The sequence below is a fragment of the Netta rufina genome, assembly GCF_964035555.1.
Source record: "Netta rufina genome assembly, chromosome: 40".
NCBI lineage: Eukaryota > Metazoa > Chordata > Aves > Anseriformes > Anatidae > Netta > Netta rufina.
This window is the reverse complement of record NC_140164.1, coordinates 1-14,013: the sequence shown is the minus strand read 5'-3', so window position 1 is coordinate 14,013 and position 14,013 is coordinate 1. Positions and strand designations below refer to the sequence as shown.

Here is a 14,013-nt window from a genome sequence, read left to right as displayed (position 1 = left end):
CCTAGGGCCTGATAAGGGCCCTACACCGGCCCCACCCAGGGCGGGCAGGGTTTTTGGGGCTTTTTGGGGTGGTTTTTAGTTTTTTTTTAAGTTTTATGACGGGGGGGGGGGGCACTATATTATGTCTCCCCCCCCCAGCACGACCCACGATGGCCGCCCTCCTGCGTTGCCCCCGTGCTCGCCCGCTACCCCTGGCTCGCCCGCGGCCATGGCCTCGGCGCCCCCCCGGCCTAACCCAGGTACCCCCCATTTACCACCCCCAAAATAAAAATTAATTATGGGGTGGGGGGCAACACCTTATTAACCCCTTCCCCTATATATCCTATAGGTGCCGGCTCCAATTGCCCCTTCATCGAGCTGGGGGGGGGCACCCCCTTCGTGCAACGCGCGGCCCCCGAGGTGCAGGAGGACGTGGCCCCCCTGGAAGCAGGTGAGGGACCCCATTAAAATTTAGGGACCCCCGTTAAAATGTAGGGGTCCCCCCCCCAAAAGAAAAAATAAGTCATAAAAATTAATCTTGCCCCCCCCCCCACAAAAAAAATCCAGCCCCCGTGGATTCGCTGCTGCTGTCGCTGCTGGAGCCTGAGGAGACCCCCGAGGCGCCCCCCAAAAAGCGGCTGGATGACAACCTGCCTGGTATGGGGGATTTTGGGGGGGTCCAGGGGGGGTTTTGGGGGGCTTAGGGGGGGATTTGGGGGTGGGCTGGGGGTTGTGGGGGTGGGTTTGGGGGCGCTGGAGGGCTTGGGGTGGATTTGGGGAGGATTTGGGGGGGATATGGGGTGGGTTTTAGGGGGGCTGGGAGTTATGGGGTGGAATTGGGGGGATTTGAGGGGATGGGGGTTATTGGGGTGGGTTTGGGGGGGGGCTGGGGAGTTTAGGGGATAATTTGAGGGATCTGAGGGTTATGGGGTGGGTTTGAGGGGGCAGGAGGGTTTTGGGGTGGATTTGGGGAGGATTTGGGGGGGATTTGGGGGTTATGGGTTGGATTTGGGGGGGCTGGGAGTTACGAGGTGGAATTGGGGAAGATTTGGGAGATCTGGGGGTTATGGGGTGAATTTGGGGACGATTTGGGAGATCTGGGAAATATGGGGTGGACTGTTGGGGAGCTGGTAATTACGGGGTAATTTTATGGGATCTGGGATTTATGGGGTGGATTTTTGGGGGAGCTGAGAATTCCGGGATAATTTTATAGGATCTGCGGCTTCCGGGCTGGGTTTTTAGGGCTATAAACTCGGATTTTTTTTTTATAAGACCCTCCCGATTTTCAACCCCTGCCCCCCCCCCCCTCCTTTTATCCACCCCCTATCAGAGGACGCCTTCCCCTACGAGGAGGTTTTTGGGGCTGCGCCTGGCGGGGCTGCGGCGAACCCACACTTACCGGGTCTTCACGGCGGTGGCGCGGCGGGCGGACGCCCCCCCCCTGGGTTTCGCCGGCTCCCCCCGTCGCCCCTCCAGCTCTGGTGCTCCAACGACTACCTGGGAATGAAGCCGGCACCCCGCTGTCCTGCGTGCCGCCAGGTGGGACCCCAAAACCCCCCCCCCAAGACCCCAAAAATGGACCCGGGATCCTCAAGATCCCCCCCCTGTAGCCTAAAGACCCCGCTAGATCCTAAAGAACCACCTGGGACCCCATAAACGGCCCCGGGATCCTATAAAAAGCCCCGTGCCCTAAAGAGTCCCCCATACCCTAAATAGCCCCCTAGGACCCCAAAGATCCCTCCCGCACCCTAAAAAACACCCTTTATCCTAAATGCTCACCTGAGATCCCAAATAATACTTCCCTCTGAACCCCAAATCCTTCTCAGACCCCCCCAAATCCCCCCAAGGAACACCAAATTCCCCCCTGGGGTCCCTAAATCCCCTCCAAGGACCCCCAAATCCCCCCAAAACCCTTCCCAAGGAATCCCAAGTCCTCCCCAAATCCCCTCCAAGAACCCCCAAATCCCTCCAGTGAACTCACAAATCCCCCCAAATCTCCCCTTGGACCCCCAAATCCCCCCCAAATCCCCCGATGAACCCCCAAATCCCCCTAGTGAAACCCCAAATCCCCCCCAAATCCTCCCTTAGACCCCCAAATCCCCCCTTGGACCCCCATATCCCACCAATGAACCCCCAAATCCCCTTTTGCACCCCCAAACCCCTCTGACGAACCCCCAAGTCCCACCTGGAACCCCTAAATCCCCCTGGTGAAACCCCAAATCCCCCCAAAATCCCCCCAACGAACCCCCAACCCCCCCCTTGGACCCCCAAATCCCCCCAGTGAACCCCCAAATCCCCCCCAAACTCCCCTTTAACCCCCCCCAACAGCCGCCAAATCCCCCCCAACACACCCCATCCTCACCCTCCCGGGTCTCTCTTTTAGGGCCGCGCTGGCGGCGCACGGTTTAGGGGCGGGGGGCACCCGAAATATCGGGGGGACGTCGCCGCTGCACGGGGCCCTGGAGCGCGCCCTGGCCCGGCTGCACCGCCAGCCCCGCGCCGCCCTCTTCTCCTCCTGCTTCACTGCCAACGACACCGCCCTCGACACCCTGGCCCGCATCCTGCCAGGTAGGGCCTTTTGGGGTGGCCCCCTGACCCCAAATTTTGGGGTGGCCCCGTCCCAAAATGAAGAGGGGATCGTGGGGAGCGCGGCGCGTCAGGGCGCAGGGGGAGATGTGGAGGAGGTGCAGGTTTTGGGGTCTCCGTTTGGGTTTTGGGGTGCTCAACAAGTTTTTGGGGTGCTCAGTAAGGTGTTCTGGTACCCCAGATATTGGGGTCCCCATAAATATTGGGGCCTCCAACCCCAAAATGTGGAGGGGTTCGTGGGGAGTGCGGAGCGTCAGGGCGCAGGGGGAGATGTGCAGGAGGTGCAGGTTTTGGGGTCTCCGTTTGGGTTTTGGGGTCCTCAACTAGATTTTGGGGTCCTCAGCAAGGTTTTGGGGTCCTCAACAAGGTTTTGGGGTCCCCCAGATATTGGGATGCCCCTAAAGATAATGGGGTCCCCCCAAAATTTTGGGTTTTGTAAGGGGATCTTGGAGCATTGGGGTGCAGCGGGGATGCAGGGGGAGATATGTAGAAGGTGCAGGTTTTGGGGTCTCCATTTGGGTTTTGGGGTCCTCAACAAGGTTTGGGGTGCTCAACAAGTTTTTGGGGTGCTCAGTAAGGTGTTCTGGTCCCCCAGATATTGGGGTTCCCCCATTTTTGGGGTCTCCAACCCCAAAATGGGGAGGGAACTGTGGGGAGCGCGGAGCGTCAGGGCGCAGGGGGAGATGTGCAGGAGGTGCAGGTTTTGGGGTCTCCGTTTGGGTTTTGGGGTCCTCAACTAGATTTTGGGGTGCTCAATAAGGTATTAGGGTCCCCCAGATACTGGGCGCCCCTAGAGATAATGGGGTCCCCCCAAAATTTTGGGTTTTGCAAGGGGGTCTTGGAGCATTGGGGTGGCAGCGGGGATGAAGGGGGAGATGTGCAGAAGAGGCAAATTTTGGGATTCCCATTTGGGTTTTGGGGTCACCCCCTGGGTTTTGGGGTCCCCTGAATAACGGGAGTCCCCCTAGATATTCGGGTGCCCCTAAAGATAATGGGATCCCCAAAAATTCTGGGCTCTTTTTGGGGGAATCTCAGATCTTCGGGGCACACCGGGGACATGGGGGGGCACGTGCAAGTTTTGGGGTCTCCGTTTGGCTTTTGGGGTCGCCCCCTGGGTTTTGGGGTCCCCCCCGATTAATGGGGGTCCCCTTGCAGGCTGCGAGATCTTCTCGGACGAGGGGAACCACGCGTCCATGATCCAGGGGATCCGCCGCAGCGGGGTCCCCAAACACATCTTCCGCCACAACGACCCCCAGCACCTGGCCCAGCTCCTGGCCCGCAGCCCCCCCGGGATCCCCAAAATCGTCGCCCTTCGAGTCCCTGCACTCCATGGACGGTCGGTCCCCAAATCCCCCAAATCCGCCCCCATAACCCCAGATCGCCCCCAAATCCCCCCATGCACCCCAAATCCTCCCATACAGCCCAAATCCTCCCCAAATCCCCCCCAAATCCTCCCTATAACGCCATATCGCCCCCAAATCCCCCCCAAATCCTCCCTATAAACCCATATCACCCCCAAATCCTCCCATACAGCCCAAATCCTCCCCAAATCCCCCCCAAATCCTCCCTATAACGCCATATCGCCCCCCAAATCCCCCCCAAATCCTCCCTATAACGCCATATCGCCCCCAAATACCCCCAAATCCTCCCTATAAACCCATATCACCCCCAAATCCTCCATACAGCCCAAATCCTCCCCAAATCCCCCCATACTCCCCCAAATCCCCTCATACTCCCCTAAATCCACCCCATATCCGCCCTATAACCCCCAAATCCACCCTATAACCCCCAAATCCATCTCAAATCCACCCTATACCCTCAATATACCCCCCCAAATCCACCCCAGACCCCACCATACTCCCCCAAATCCACCCAATTTCCACCCTATAACCCCCAAATCCACCCTATAACCCCCATATCCACCTCAAATCCCCCCAAATTCCCCCCATACTACCCCTAGATTCCCCCAAATCCACCCCATATCCACCCTATAACCCCCAAATCCACCTCAAATCCCCCCTATAACCCCCCAAATCCCCCTCAAATCTCCTCAAATCTCCCCAAATCCCCCCAAATCCCCCCAAACCCCCCCTTTTATGGGGTTGCTGACCCCATAACCCCCCCCCCCAGGCTCCATCGCCCCCCTGGAGGAGCTGTGCGACGTGGCGCACGCCCACGGGGCGCTGACCTTCGGGGGTGCCCCCTAAATCCCCCTCAAATCCCCCCATACTCACCCAAATCCACCCCAAATCCCCCCATACTCCCCCAAATCCCCTCATACTCCCTAAATCCACCCCATATCGCCCTATAACCCCCAAATCCACCTATAACCCCAAATCCACCTCAAATCCACCCTACAACCCTCAATATCCCCCACAAAACCACTCCAAATCCACCCTATAACCCCCAAATCCCCCTCAAATCCCCCCCAAATCCCCCCAAATCCCCCCAAACCCCCCTTTTATGGGGTTTCTGACCCCATAACCCCCTCCCAGGCTCCATCGCCCCCCCTGGAGGAGCTGTGCGACGTGGCGCACGCCCACGGGGCGCTGACCTAAATCCCCCCCAAATCCCCCCATACTCCCCCAAATCCCCTCATACTCCCCTAAATCCACCCCATATCCACCCTATAACCCCCAAATCCACCCTATAGCCCCCAAATCCATCTCAAATCCACCCTAGACCCCCCCATACTCCCACAAATCCACCCATATCCGCCCTATAACCCCCAAATCCACCTTAAATCCACCCTACACCCTCAATATCCCCACAAAACACCCCATATCCACCCTATAAACCCCCAAATCCACCTTACACCTCAATATCCCCCACAAAACCACCCCAAATCCACCCTATAACCTCCAAATCCCCTACAAATCCCCTGTTCCCCCCCCCATACCCCTCAAATCCCCCCCATTTCCCCTCAAATCACCCCCAATGCCCCATAGACTCCCCCAAAATCACCCTATAACCCCCTAAATCCCCCTCAAATCCCCCAAAATCCCCTCCAAACCCCCCTTTTATGGGGTTGCTGACCCCATAACCCCCCCCCCAGGCTCCATCGCCCCCTGGAGGAGCTGTGCGACGTGGCGCACGCCCACGGGGGCGCTGACCTTCGGGGGCACCCCCCTAAATCCCCCCCAAATCCCCCATACTCACCCAAATCCACCCCAAATCCCCCCATACTCCCCCAAATCCCCTCATACTCCCCTAAATCCACCCCATATCCGCCCTATAACCCCCAAATCCACCCTATAACCCCCAATTCCACCTCAAATCCACCCTACACCCTCAATATCCCCCACAAAACCACTCCAAATCCACCCTATAACCCCCAAATCCCCTCTAAATCCCTCCCAAATCCCCCCAAATCCCCCCCAAAACCCCCCTTTTATGGGTTGCTGACCCCATAACCCCCCCCCCCCAGGCTCCATCGCCCCCCTGGAGGAGCTGTGCGACGTGGCGCACGCCCACGGGGCGCTGACCTTCGGGGGTGCCCCCTAAATCCCCCTCAAATCCCCCATACTCACCCAAATCCACCCCAAATCCCCCCATACTCCCCCAAATCCCCTCATACTCCCTAAATCCACCCCATATCTGCCCTATAACCCCCAAATCCACCTTATAACCCCCAAATCCATCTCAAATCCACCCTATACCCTCAATATCCCCCACAAAACCATCCCAAATCCACCCTATAACCCCAAATCCCCCTCAAATCCCCCCCAAATCCCCCCAAATCCCCCCAAACCCCCCTTTTATGGGGTTGCTGACCCCATAACCCCCCCCCAGGCTCCATCGCCCCCCTGGAGGAGCTGTGCGACGTGGCGCATGCCCACGGTGCGCTGACCTAAATCCCCCCCAAATCCCCCCAGACTCCCCCAAATACCCCCCAAATCCCCCCATACTCCCCTAAATCCACCCCATATCCACCCTATAACCCCAAAATCCACCCTATAACCCCCAAACCTCCTCAAATCCCCCCAAATCTCCCCCATACTCCCCCAGAGTCCCCCAAATCCATCACAAATCCACCCTATACCCTCAATATCTCCCACAAATCCACCCCTATAACCCCCAAATCCCCCTCAAATCCCCCCCAAATCCCCCCAAATCCCCTCCAAACCCCCCCTTTTATGGGGTTGCTGACCCCATAACCCCCCCCCCCAGGCTCCATCGCCCCCCTGGAGGAGCTGTGCGACGTGGCGCACGCCCACGGGGCGCTGACCTTCGGGGGTGCCCCTAAATCCCCCTCAAATCCCCCCATACTCACCCAAATCCACCCCAAATCCCCCCATACTCCCCCAAATCCCCTCATACTCCCCTAAATCCACCCCATATCCGCCCTATAACCCCAAATCCACTTCAAATCCACCCTACACCCTCAATATCCCCCACAAAACCACTCCAAATCCACCCTATAACCCCCAAATCCCCCCCAAATCCCTCCCAAATCCCCCCAAATCCCCCCCAAACCCCCCTTTTATGGGGTTGCTGACCCCATAACCCCCCCCCCCCAGGCTCCATCGCCCCCCTGGAGGAGCTGTGCGACGTGGCGCACGCCCACGGGGCGCTGACCTAAATCCCCCCCAAATCCCCCCAGACTCCCCCAAATACCCCCCAAATCCCCCCATACTCCCCTAAATCCACCCCATATCCACCTATAACCCCCAAATCCACCCTATAACCCCCAAACCCTCCTCAAATCCCCCCAAATCTCCCCCATACTCCCCCAGAGTCCCCCAAATCCATCACAAATCCACCCTATACCCTCAATATCTCCCACAAATCCACCCTATAACCCCCAAATCCCCCTCAAATCCCCCCCAAATCCCCCCCAAACCCCCCTTTTATGGGGTTGCTGACCCCATAACCCCCCCCCAGGCTCCATCGCCCCCCTGGAGGAGCTGTGCGACGTGGCGCACGCCCACGGGGCGCTGACCTTCGGGGGCACCCCCTAAATCCCCCCCAAATCCCCCCATACTCACCCAAATCCACCCCAAATCCCCCCATACTCCTCCAAATCCCCTCATACTCCCCTAAATCCACCGCATATCCACCCTATAACCCCCAAATCCACCCTATAGCCCCCAAATCCATCTCAAATCCACCCTAGACCCCCCCATACTCCCACAAATCCACCCCATATCCGCCCTATAACCCCCAAATCCACCTTAAATCCACCCTACACCCTCAATATCCCCCACAAGACCACCCCATATCCACCCTATAACCCCCAAATCCACCTTACACCCTCAATATCCCCCACAAAACCACCCCAAATCCACCCTATAACCCCCAAATCCCCTACAAATCCCCCTGTTCCCCCCCCCCATACCCCTCAAATCCCCCCCATTTCCCCCTCAAATCACCCCCAAATGCCCCATAGACTCCCCCAAAATCACCCTATAACCCCCAAATCCCCCTCAAATCCCCCCCAAATCCCCCCAAATCCCCTCCAAACCCCCCTTTTATGGGGTTGCTGACCCCATAACCCCCCCCCAGGCTCCATCGCCCCCCTGGAGGAGCTGTGCGACGTGGCGCACGCCCATGGGGCGCTGACCTTCGGGGGTGCCCCCTAAATCCCCCTCAAATCCCCCCATACTCACCCAAATCCACCCCAAATCCCCCCATACTCACCCAAATCCCCCCCAAATCCCCCCAAATCCCCCCCAAACCCCCCTTTTATGGGGTTGCTGACCCCATAACCCCCCCCCCCCAGGCTCCATCGCCCCCCTGGAGGAGCTGTGCGACGTGGCGCATGCCCACGGGGCGCTGACCTAAATCCCCCCCAAATCCCCCCAGACTCCCCCAAATACCCCCCAAATCCCCCCATACTCCCCTAAATCCACCCCATATCCACCCTATAACCCCCAAATCCACCCTATAACCCCCAAACCCTCCTCAAATCCCCCCAAATCTCCCCCATACTCCCCCAGAGTCCCCCAAATCCATCACAAATCCACCCTATACCCTCAATATCTCCCACAAATCCACCCTATAACCCCCAAATCCCCCTCAAATCCCCCCAAATCCCCCCCAAACCCCCCTTTTATGGGGTTGCTGACCCCATAACCCCCCCCCCAGGCTCCATCGCCCCCCTGGAGGAGCTGTGCGACGTGGCGCACGCCCACGGGGCGCTGACCTAAATCCCCCCCAAATCCCCCCAGACTCCCCCAAATCCCCTCATACTCCCCTAAATCCACCCCATATCCACCCTATAACCCCCAAATCCACCCTATAACCCCCAAATCCATCTCAAATCCACCCTAGAACCCCCCATACTCCCCCAAATCCACCCCATATCCACCCTATAACCCCCAAATCCACCTCAAATCCACCCTACACCCTCAATATCCCCCACAAAACCACCCCATATCCACCCTATAACCCCCAAATCCACCTTACACCCTCAATATCCCCCACAAAACCACCCCAAATCCACCCTATAACCCCCAAATCCCCTACAAATCCCCCTGTTCCCCCCCCATACCCCTCAAATCCCCCCCATTTCCCCCTCAAATCACCCCCAAATGCCCCATAGACTCCCCCAAAATCACCCTATAACCCCCTAAATCCCCCCCAAATCCCCCCAAATCCCCCCCAAACACCCCTTTTATGGGGTTGCTGACCCCATAACCCCCCCCCCAGGCTCCATCGCCCCCCTGGAGGAGCTGTGCGACGTGGCGCACGCCCACGGGGCGCTGACCTTCGTGGACGAGGTGCACGCCGTGGGGCTGTACGGGGCGCGGGGCGCCGGCATCGCCGAGCGGGACGGGGTGCAGCACAAGGTGGACGTGGTCTCCGGCACCTTGGGTGAGCACCCCAAAATTTTTTTTGGGGGGGCTATGGGGTCTTTTGGGGGCCTATGGGGTTTTTTGGGGGGCTGCGAGGTGTTTAAGGGGGGCTGTGGGGTGTTATAGGGGGGCTGTGGGGTGTTATAGGGGGGCTATGGGGTGGCTAATGGCTGTTATGGGGTGGATGTGGGGTCTTTTGGGGGGCTATGGGGTCTTTTGGGGGGCTGTGGGGTGTTTAAGAGGGGCTATGGGACGTTATAGGGGGGCTGTGGGGTCTTTTGGGGGGCTGTGGGGTGTTGTAGGGGGGCTATAGGGTGGCTACTGGCTGTTTTGGGGTGGATGTGGGGTGTTTAGGGGGCCTGTGGGGTCTTTTGGGGGGCCTGTGGGGTCTTTTGGGGGGGCTGTGGGGTCTTTTGGGGGGCTGCGAGGTGTTTAAGGGGGGCTGGGAGGTGTTATAGGGGGGCTGTGGGGTGTTATAGGGGGGCTGTGGGGTGTTATAGGGGGGCTGTGGGGTGTTTAAGGGGAGCTATGGGGTGGCTAATGGCTGTTATGGGGTTATGGGGTGGATGTGGGGTCTTTTGGGGGGGCTATGAGGTGTTATAGGGGGGCTGTGGGGTGTTGTAGGGGGGCTATAGGGTGGCTACTGGCTGTTTTGGGGTGGATGTAGGGTGTTTAGGGGGACTATGGGTCTTTTGGGGGGCCTGTGGGGTCTTTTGGAGGGGCTGTGGGGTCTTTTGGGGGGCCGCGAGGTGTTTAAGGGGGGCTATGGGGTGTTATAGGGGGGCTATGGGGTGGCTACTGGCTGTTTTGGGGTGGATGTGGGGTGTTTAGGGGGGCTACGGGGTCTTTTTGGGGGGCTGTGAGGTCTTTTGGGGGGCTATGGGGTTTTTTGGGGGGCTGTGGGGTCTTTTGGGGGGCTGCGAGGTGTTGTAGGGGGGCTGTGGGATGTTTAAGGGGAGCTATGGGGTGGCTAATGGCTGTTATGGGGTTATGGGGTGGATGTGGGGTCTTTTGGGGGGGCTATGGGGTGTTATAGGGGGGCTATGGGGTGGCTAATGGCTGTTATGGGGTGGATGTGGGGTGTTTTGGGGGGCTATGGGGTCTTTGGGGGAGGCTCTTGCATTTGGGTGGGTTGTAGGGCCCTACAGGTCCCTTATGGGATTTGGGGCTGTTCTGGGGGGTCTATAGATTCCCTTATGGGATTTGGGGGTGTTCTGGGGGTCTATAGGTCCCTTATGGGATTTGGGGGTGTTCTGGGGGTCTATAGGTCCTGTGTGGGATTTGGGTGGGTTCTGGGGCCCTGCAGTTCCCTTATAGGATTTGGGTGGGTTGTAGGGCCCTACAGTTCCCTTATGGGATTTGGGTGGGTTGTAGGGCCCTACAGTTCCCTTATAGGATTTGGGACTATTCTGGGGGTTTATAGGTCCTGTATGGGATTTGGGTGGGTTGTAGGCCCTACAGGTCCCTTATGGGATTTGGGGAGGTTCTGGGGCCCTACAGGTCCCTTATGGGATTTGGGTGGGTTGTAGGGCCCTACAGTTCCCCTTATAGGATTTGGGACTATTTTGGGGGTTTATAGGTCCTGTATGGGATTTGGGTGGGTTGTAGGGCCCTACAGGTCCCTTATGGGATTTGGGTGGGTTGTAGGGCCCTACAGGTCCCTTATGGGATTTGGGTGGGTTCTGGGGGTGTATGGGGCCTGTATGGGATTTGGATGAGTTTGTAGGGCCCTACAGGTCCCTTATGGGATTTGGGTGGGTTGTAGGGCCCTACAGATCCCTTATGGGATTTGGGAGGGGTTCTGGGGGTCTATAGGTCCTGTATGGGATTTGGGAGGGTTCTGGGGGTCTATAGGTCCCTTATGGGATTTGGGTGAGTTCTGGGGGTCTATTGGGCCACAGCCATATTTTATGGGATTGTAGGGCCCTACAGGTCCCTTATGGGATTTGGGTGGGTTGTAGGGCCCTACAGTTCCCTTATAGGATTTGGGACTATTCTGGGGGTTTATAGGTCCTGTATGGGATTTGGGTGGGTTCTGGGACCCTATAGCTCTTGGGGCCCCTCCTGCGACCCCCCCCGACCCTATAACCCCCCCCCCGCTTTACCTCGCAGGCAAAGCTCTGGGGGCGGCGGGGTATATTGGGATATTTTATGGGATTGCAGGGCCCTACAGGTCCCTTATGGGATTTGGGGAGGTTCTGGGGCCCTACAGGTCCCTTATGGGATTTGGGGAGGTTCTGGGGCCCTACAGGTCCCTTATGGGATTTGGGGAGGTTCTGGGGCCCTACAGGGGTCCCTTATGGGATTTGGGGAGGTTCTGGGGCCCTACAGGTCCCTTATGGGATTTGGGGAGGTTCTGGGGCCCCTACAGGTCCCTTATGGGATTTGGGTGGGTTCTGGGGCCCTACAGGTCCTGTATGGGATTTGGGTGGGTTCTGGGGCCCTACAGGTCCTGTATGGGATTTGGGTGGGTTCTGGGGCCCTACAGGTCCCTTATGGGATTTGGGTGGGTCATTGGCCCCTATAGGTCTTGTATGGGATTTGGGTGGGTCATTGGCCCCTATAGGTCCACAATAGGATTTGGGTGGGTTGTAGGGCCCTACAGGTCCCTTATGGGATTTGGGAGGGTTCTGGGGGTCTATAGGTCCTGTATGGGATTTGGGAGGGTTCTGGGGGTCTATAGGTCCCTTATGGGATTTGGGTGGGTTGTAGGGCCCTACAGTTCCCTTATGGGATTTGGGTGGGTTGTAGGGCCCTACAGTTCCCTTATGGGATTTGGGTGGGTTGTAGGGCCCTACAGTTCCCTTATAGGATTTGGGACTATTCTGGGGGTTTATAGGTCCTGTATGGGATTTGGGTGGGTTCTGGGACCCTATAGCTCTTGGGGCCCCTCCTGCGACCCCCCCCCCGACCCTATAACCCCCCCTTTACCTCGCAGGCAAAGCTCTGGGGGCGGCGGGGGATATTGGGATATTTTATGGGATTGCAGGACCCTACAGATCCCTTATGGGATTTGTGGCTGTTCTGGGGGTCTATAGGTTCCCTTATGGGATTTGGGGGTGTTCTGGGGCCCTACAGGTCCCCTTATGGGATTTGGGTGGGTCATTGGCCCCTATAGGTCCTGTATGGGATTTGGGTGGGTCATTGGCCCCTATAGGTCTTGTATGGGATTTGGGTGGGTCATTGGCCCCTATAGGTTCACAATAGGATTTGGGTGGGTTTCTGGGGCCCTACAGGTCCTGTATGGGATTTGGGTGGGTTCTGGGGCCCTACAGGTCCCTTATGGGATTTGGGGAGGTTCTGGGGCCCTACAGTTCCCTTATGGGATTTGGGTGAGTTGTAGGGTGCTACAGGTCCCTTATGGGATTTTGGGAGGTAGCGGGGGTCTATAGGTCCTGTATGGGATTTGGGTGGGTCATTGGCCCCTATAGCTCTTGGGGCCCCTCCTGCGACCCCCCCCGACCCTATAACCCCCCCCCTTTACCTCGCAGGCAAAGCTCTGGGGGCGGCGGGGGGCTACATCGCGGGCAGCGAGGCGCTGGTGGACGCGGTGCGCTCGTTGGGGGCCGGCTTCATCTTCACCACGGCGCTGCCGCCGGCGGTGGCGGCGGGGGCCCTGGCGGCGCTGCGGGTGCTGGGGGGGCCCGAGGGGGGGGCGCTGCGGCGGGCCCAAGCAGCGCCACGCCAAGCACCTGCGCCTGCTGCTGCGGGGACCGCGGGCTGCCCGCGCTGCCCTGCGCCAGCCACCTCGTGCCCGTTAGGGTGAGTGTTTTTGGGGTTATGGGGTCGTGGGGGGGTTGTGGGGTCGCAGGGGGGGTTGGGGGGTTGTGGGGTCATGGGAGGTCACTGGGAGGTTGAGGGGTTATGGGGTTAATGTGGGGGGTAAAGGGGGATAAGGGGGATGGGGGGGTTATGGGGTTATGGGGTCAAAGGGGGGTTGTGGGGTCAGGGGGGGTTTACGGGGGCTGCCTGCGCTGCCCTGCGCCAGCCACCTGATAGTGGGGTTATGGGGTCGCGGGGGGGTTGTGGGGGGGTTATGGGGTCATGGGGTCATGGGGGGGTTGTGGGGGGGTTGTGGGGTTATGCGGTTGTGGGGTCAGGGGGGTTACGGGGGCTGCCCGCGCTGCCCTGCGCCAGCCACCTCGTGCCCGTTAGGGTGAGTGTTTTTGGGGTCGCGGGGGGGTTGTGGGGTTGTGGGGGGGGTTGTGGGGTCGCAGGGGGGTTGGGGGGTTGTGGGGTCATGGGAGGTCACTGGGAGGTTGAGGGGTTATGGGGTTATGTGGGGGGTAAAGGGGGATAAGGGGGATGGGGGGGTTATGGGGTTATGGGGTCAAAGGGGGGTTGTGGGGTCAGGGGGGGTTACGGGGGCTGCCCGCGCTGCCCTGCGCCAGCCACCTCGTGCCCGTTAGGGTGAGTGATAGTGGGGTTGTGGGGGGGTTATGGGGTTGTGGGGCCGCGGGGGGGTTGTGGGGTCGCGGGGGGGTTAGGGGGTCACGGGGGGGGTTGGGGAGTTATAGGGGGTTATGGGGTTATGGAGGGGTAAAGGGGGATAAGGGGGATGGGGGGGTTATGGGGTTATGGGTTTATGGGGTTAGGGGGGGTTGTGGGGTCAGGGGGGTTACGGGGGCTGCCCGCGCTGCCCTGCGCCAGC

The 14,013-nt window shown here is 59.0% G+C and overlaps 1 protein-coding gene across 1 annotated transcript; it reads left to right on the top strand.

The window, feature by feature from the left end:
* Nucleotides 1-149: 149 nt before the first annotated feature.
* On the top strand, nt 150-13,124 carry LOC311220737 (5-aminolevulinate synthase, erythroid-specific, mitochondrial-like; the record flags this gene model as incomplete). Its single annotated transcript, XM_084304291.1, is given in 16 exon segments — nt 150-170; nt 172-204; nt 206-239; nt 329-430; nt 547-636; nt 1,310-1,344; nt 1,346-1,433; nt 1,436-1,485; nt 1,487-1,518; nt 2,363-2,547; nt 3,721-3,875; nt 3,877-3,901; nt 9,217-9,381; nt 12,854-13,035; nt 13,037-13,072; nt 13,074-13,124. Coding segments are annotated over 16 exon segments (1,284 nt in total), but the record flags the coding sequence as incomplete, so codon positions are not given.
* Between the last annotated feature and the right edge of the window lie 889 nt (nt 13,125-14,013).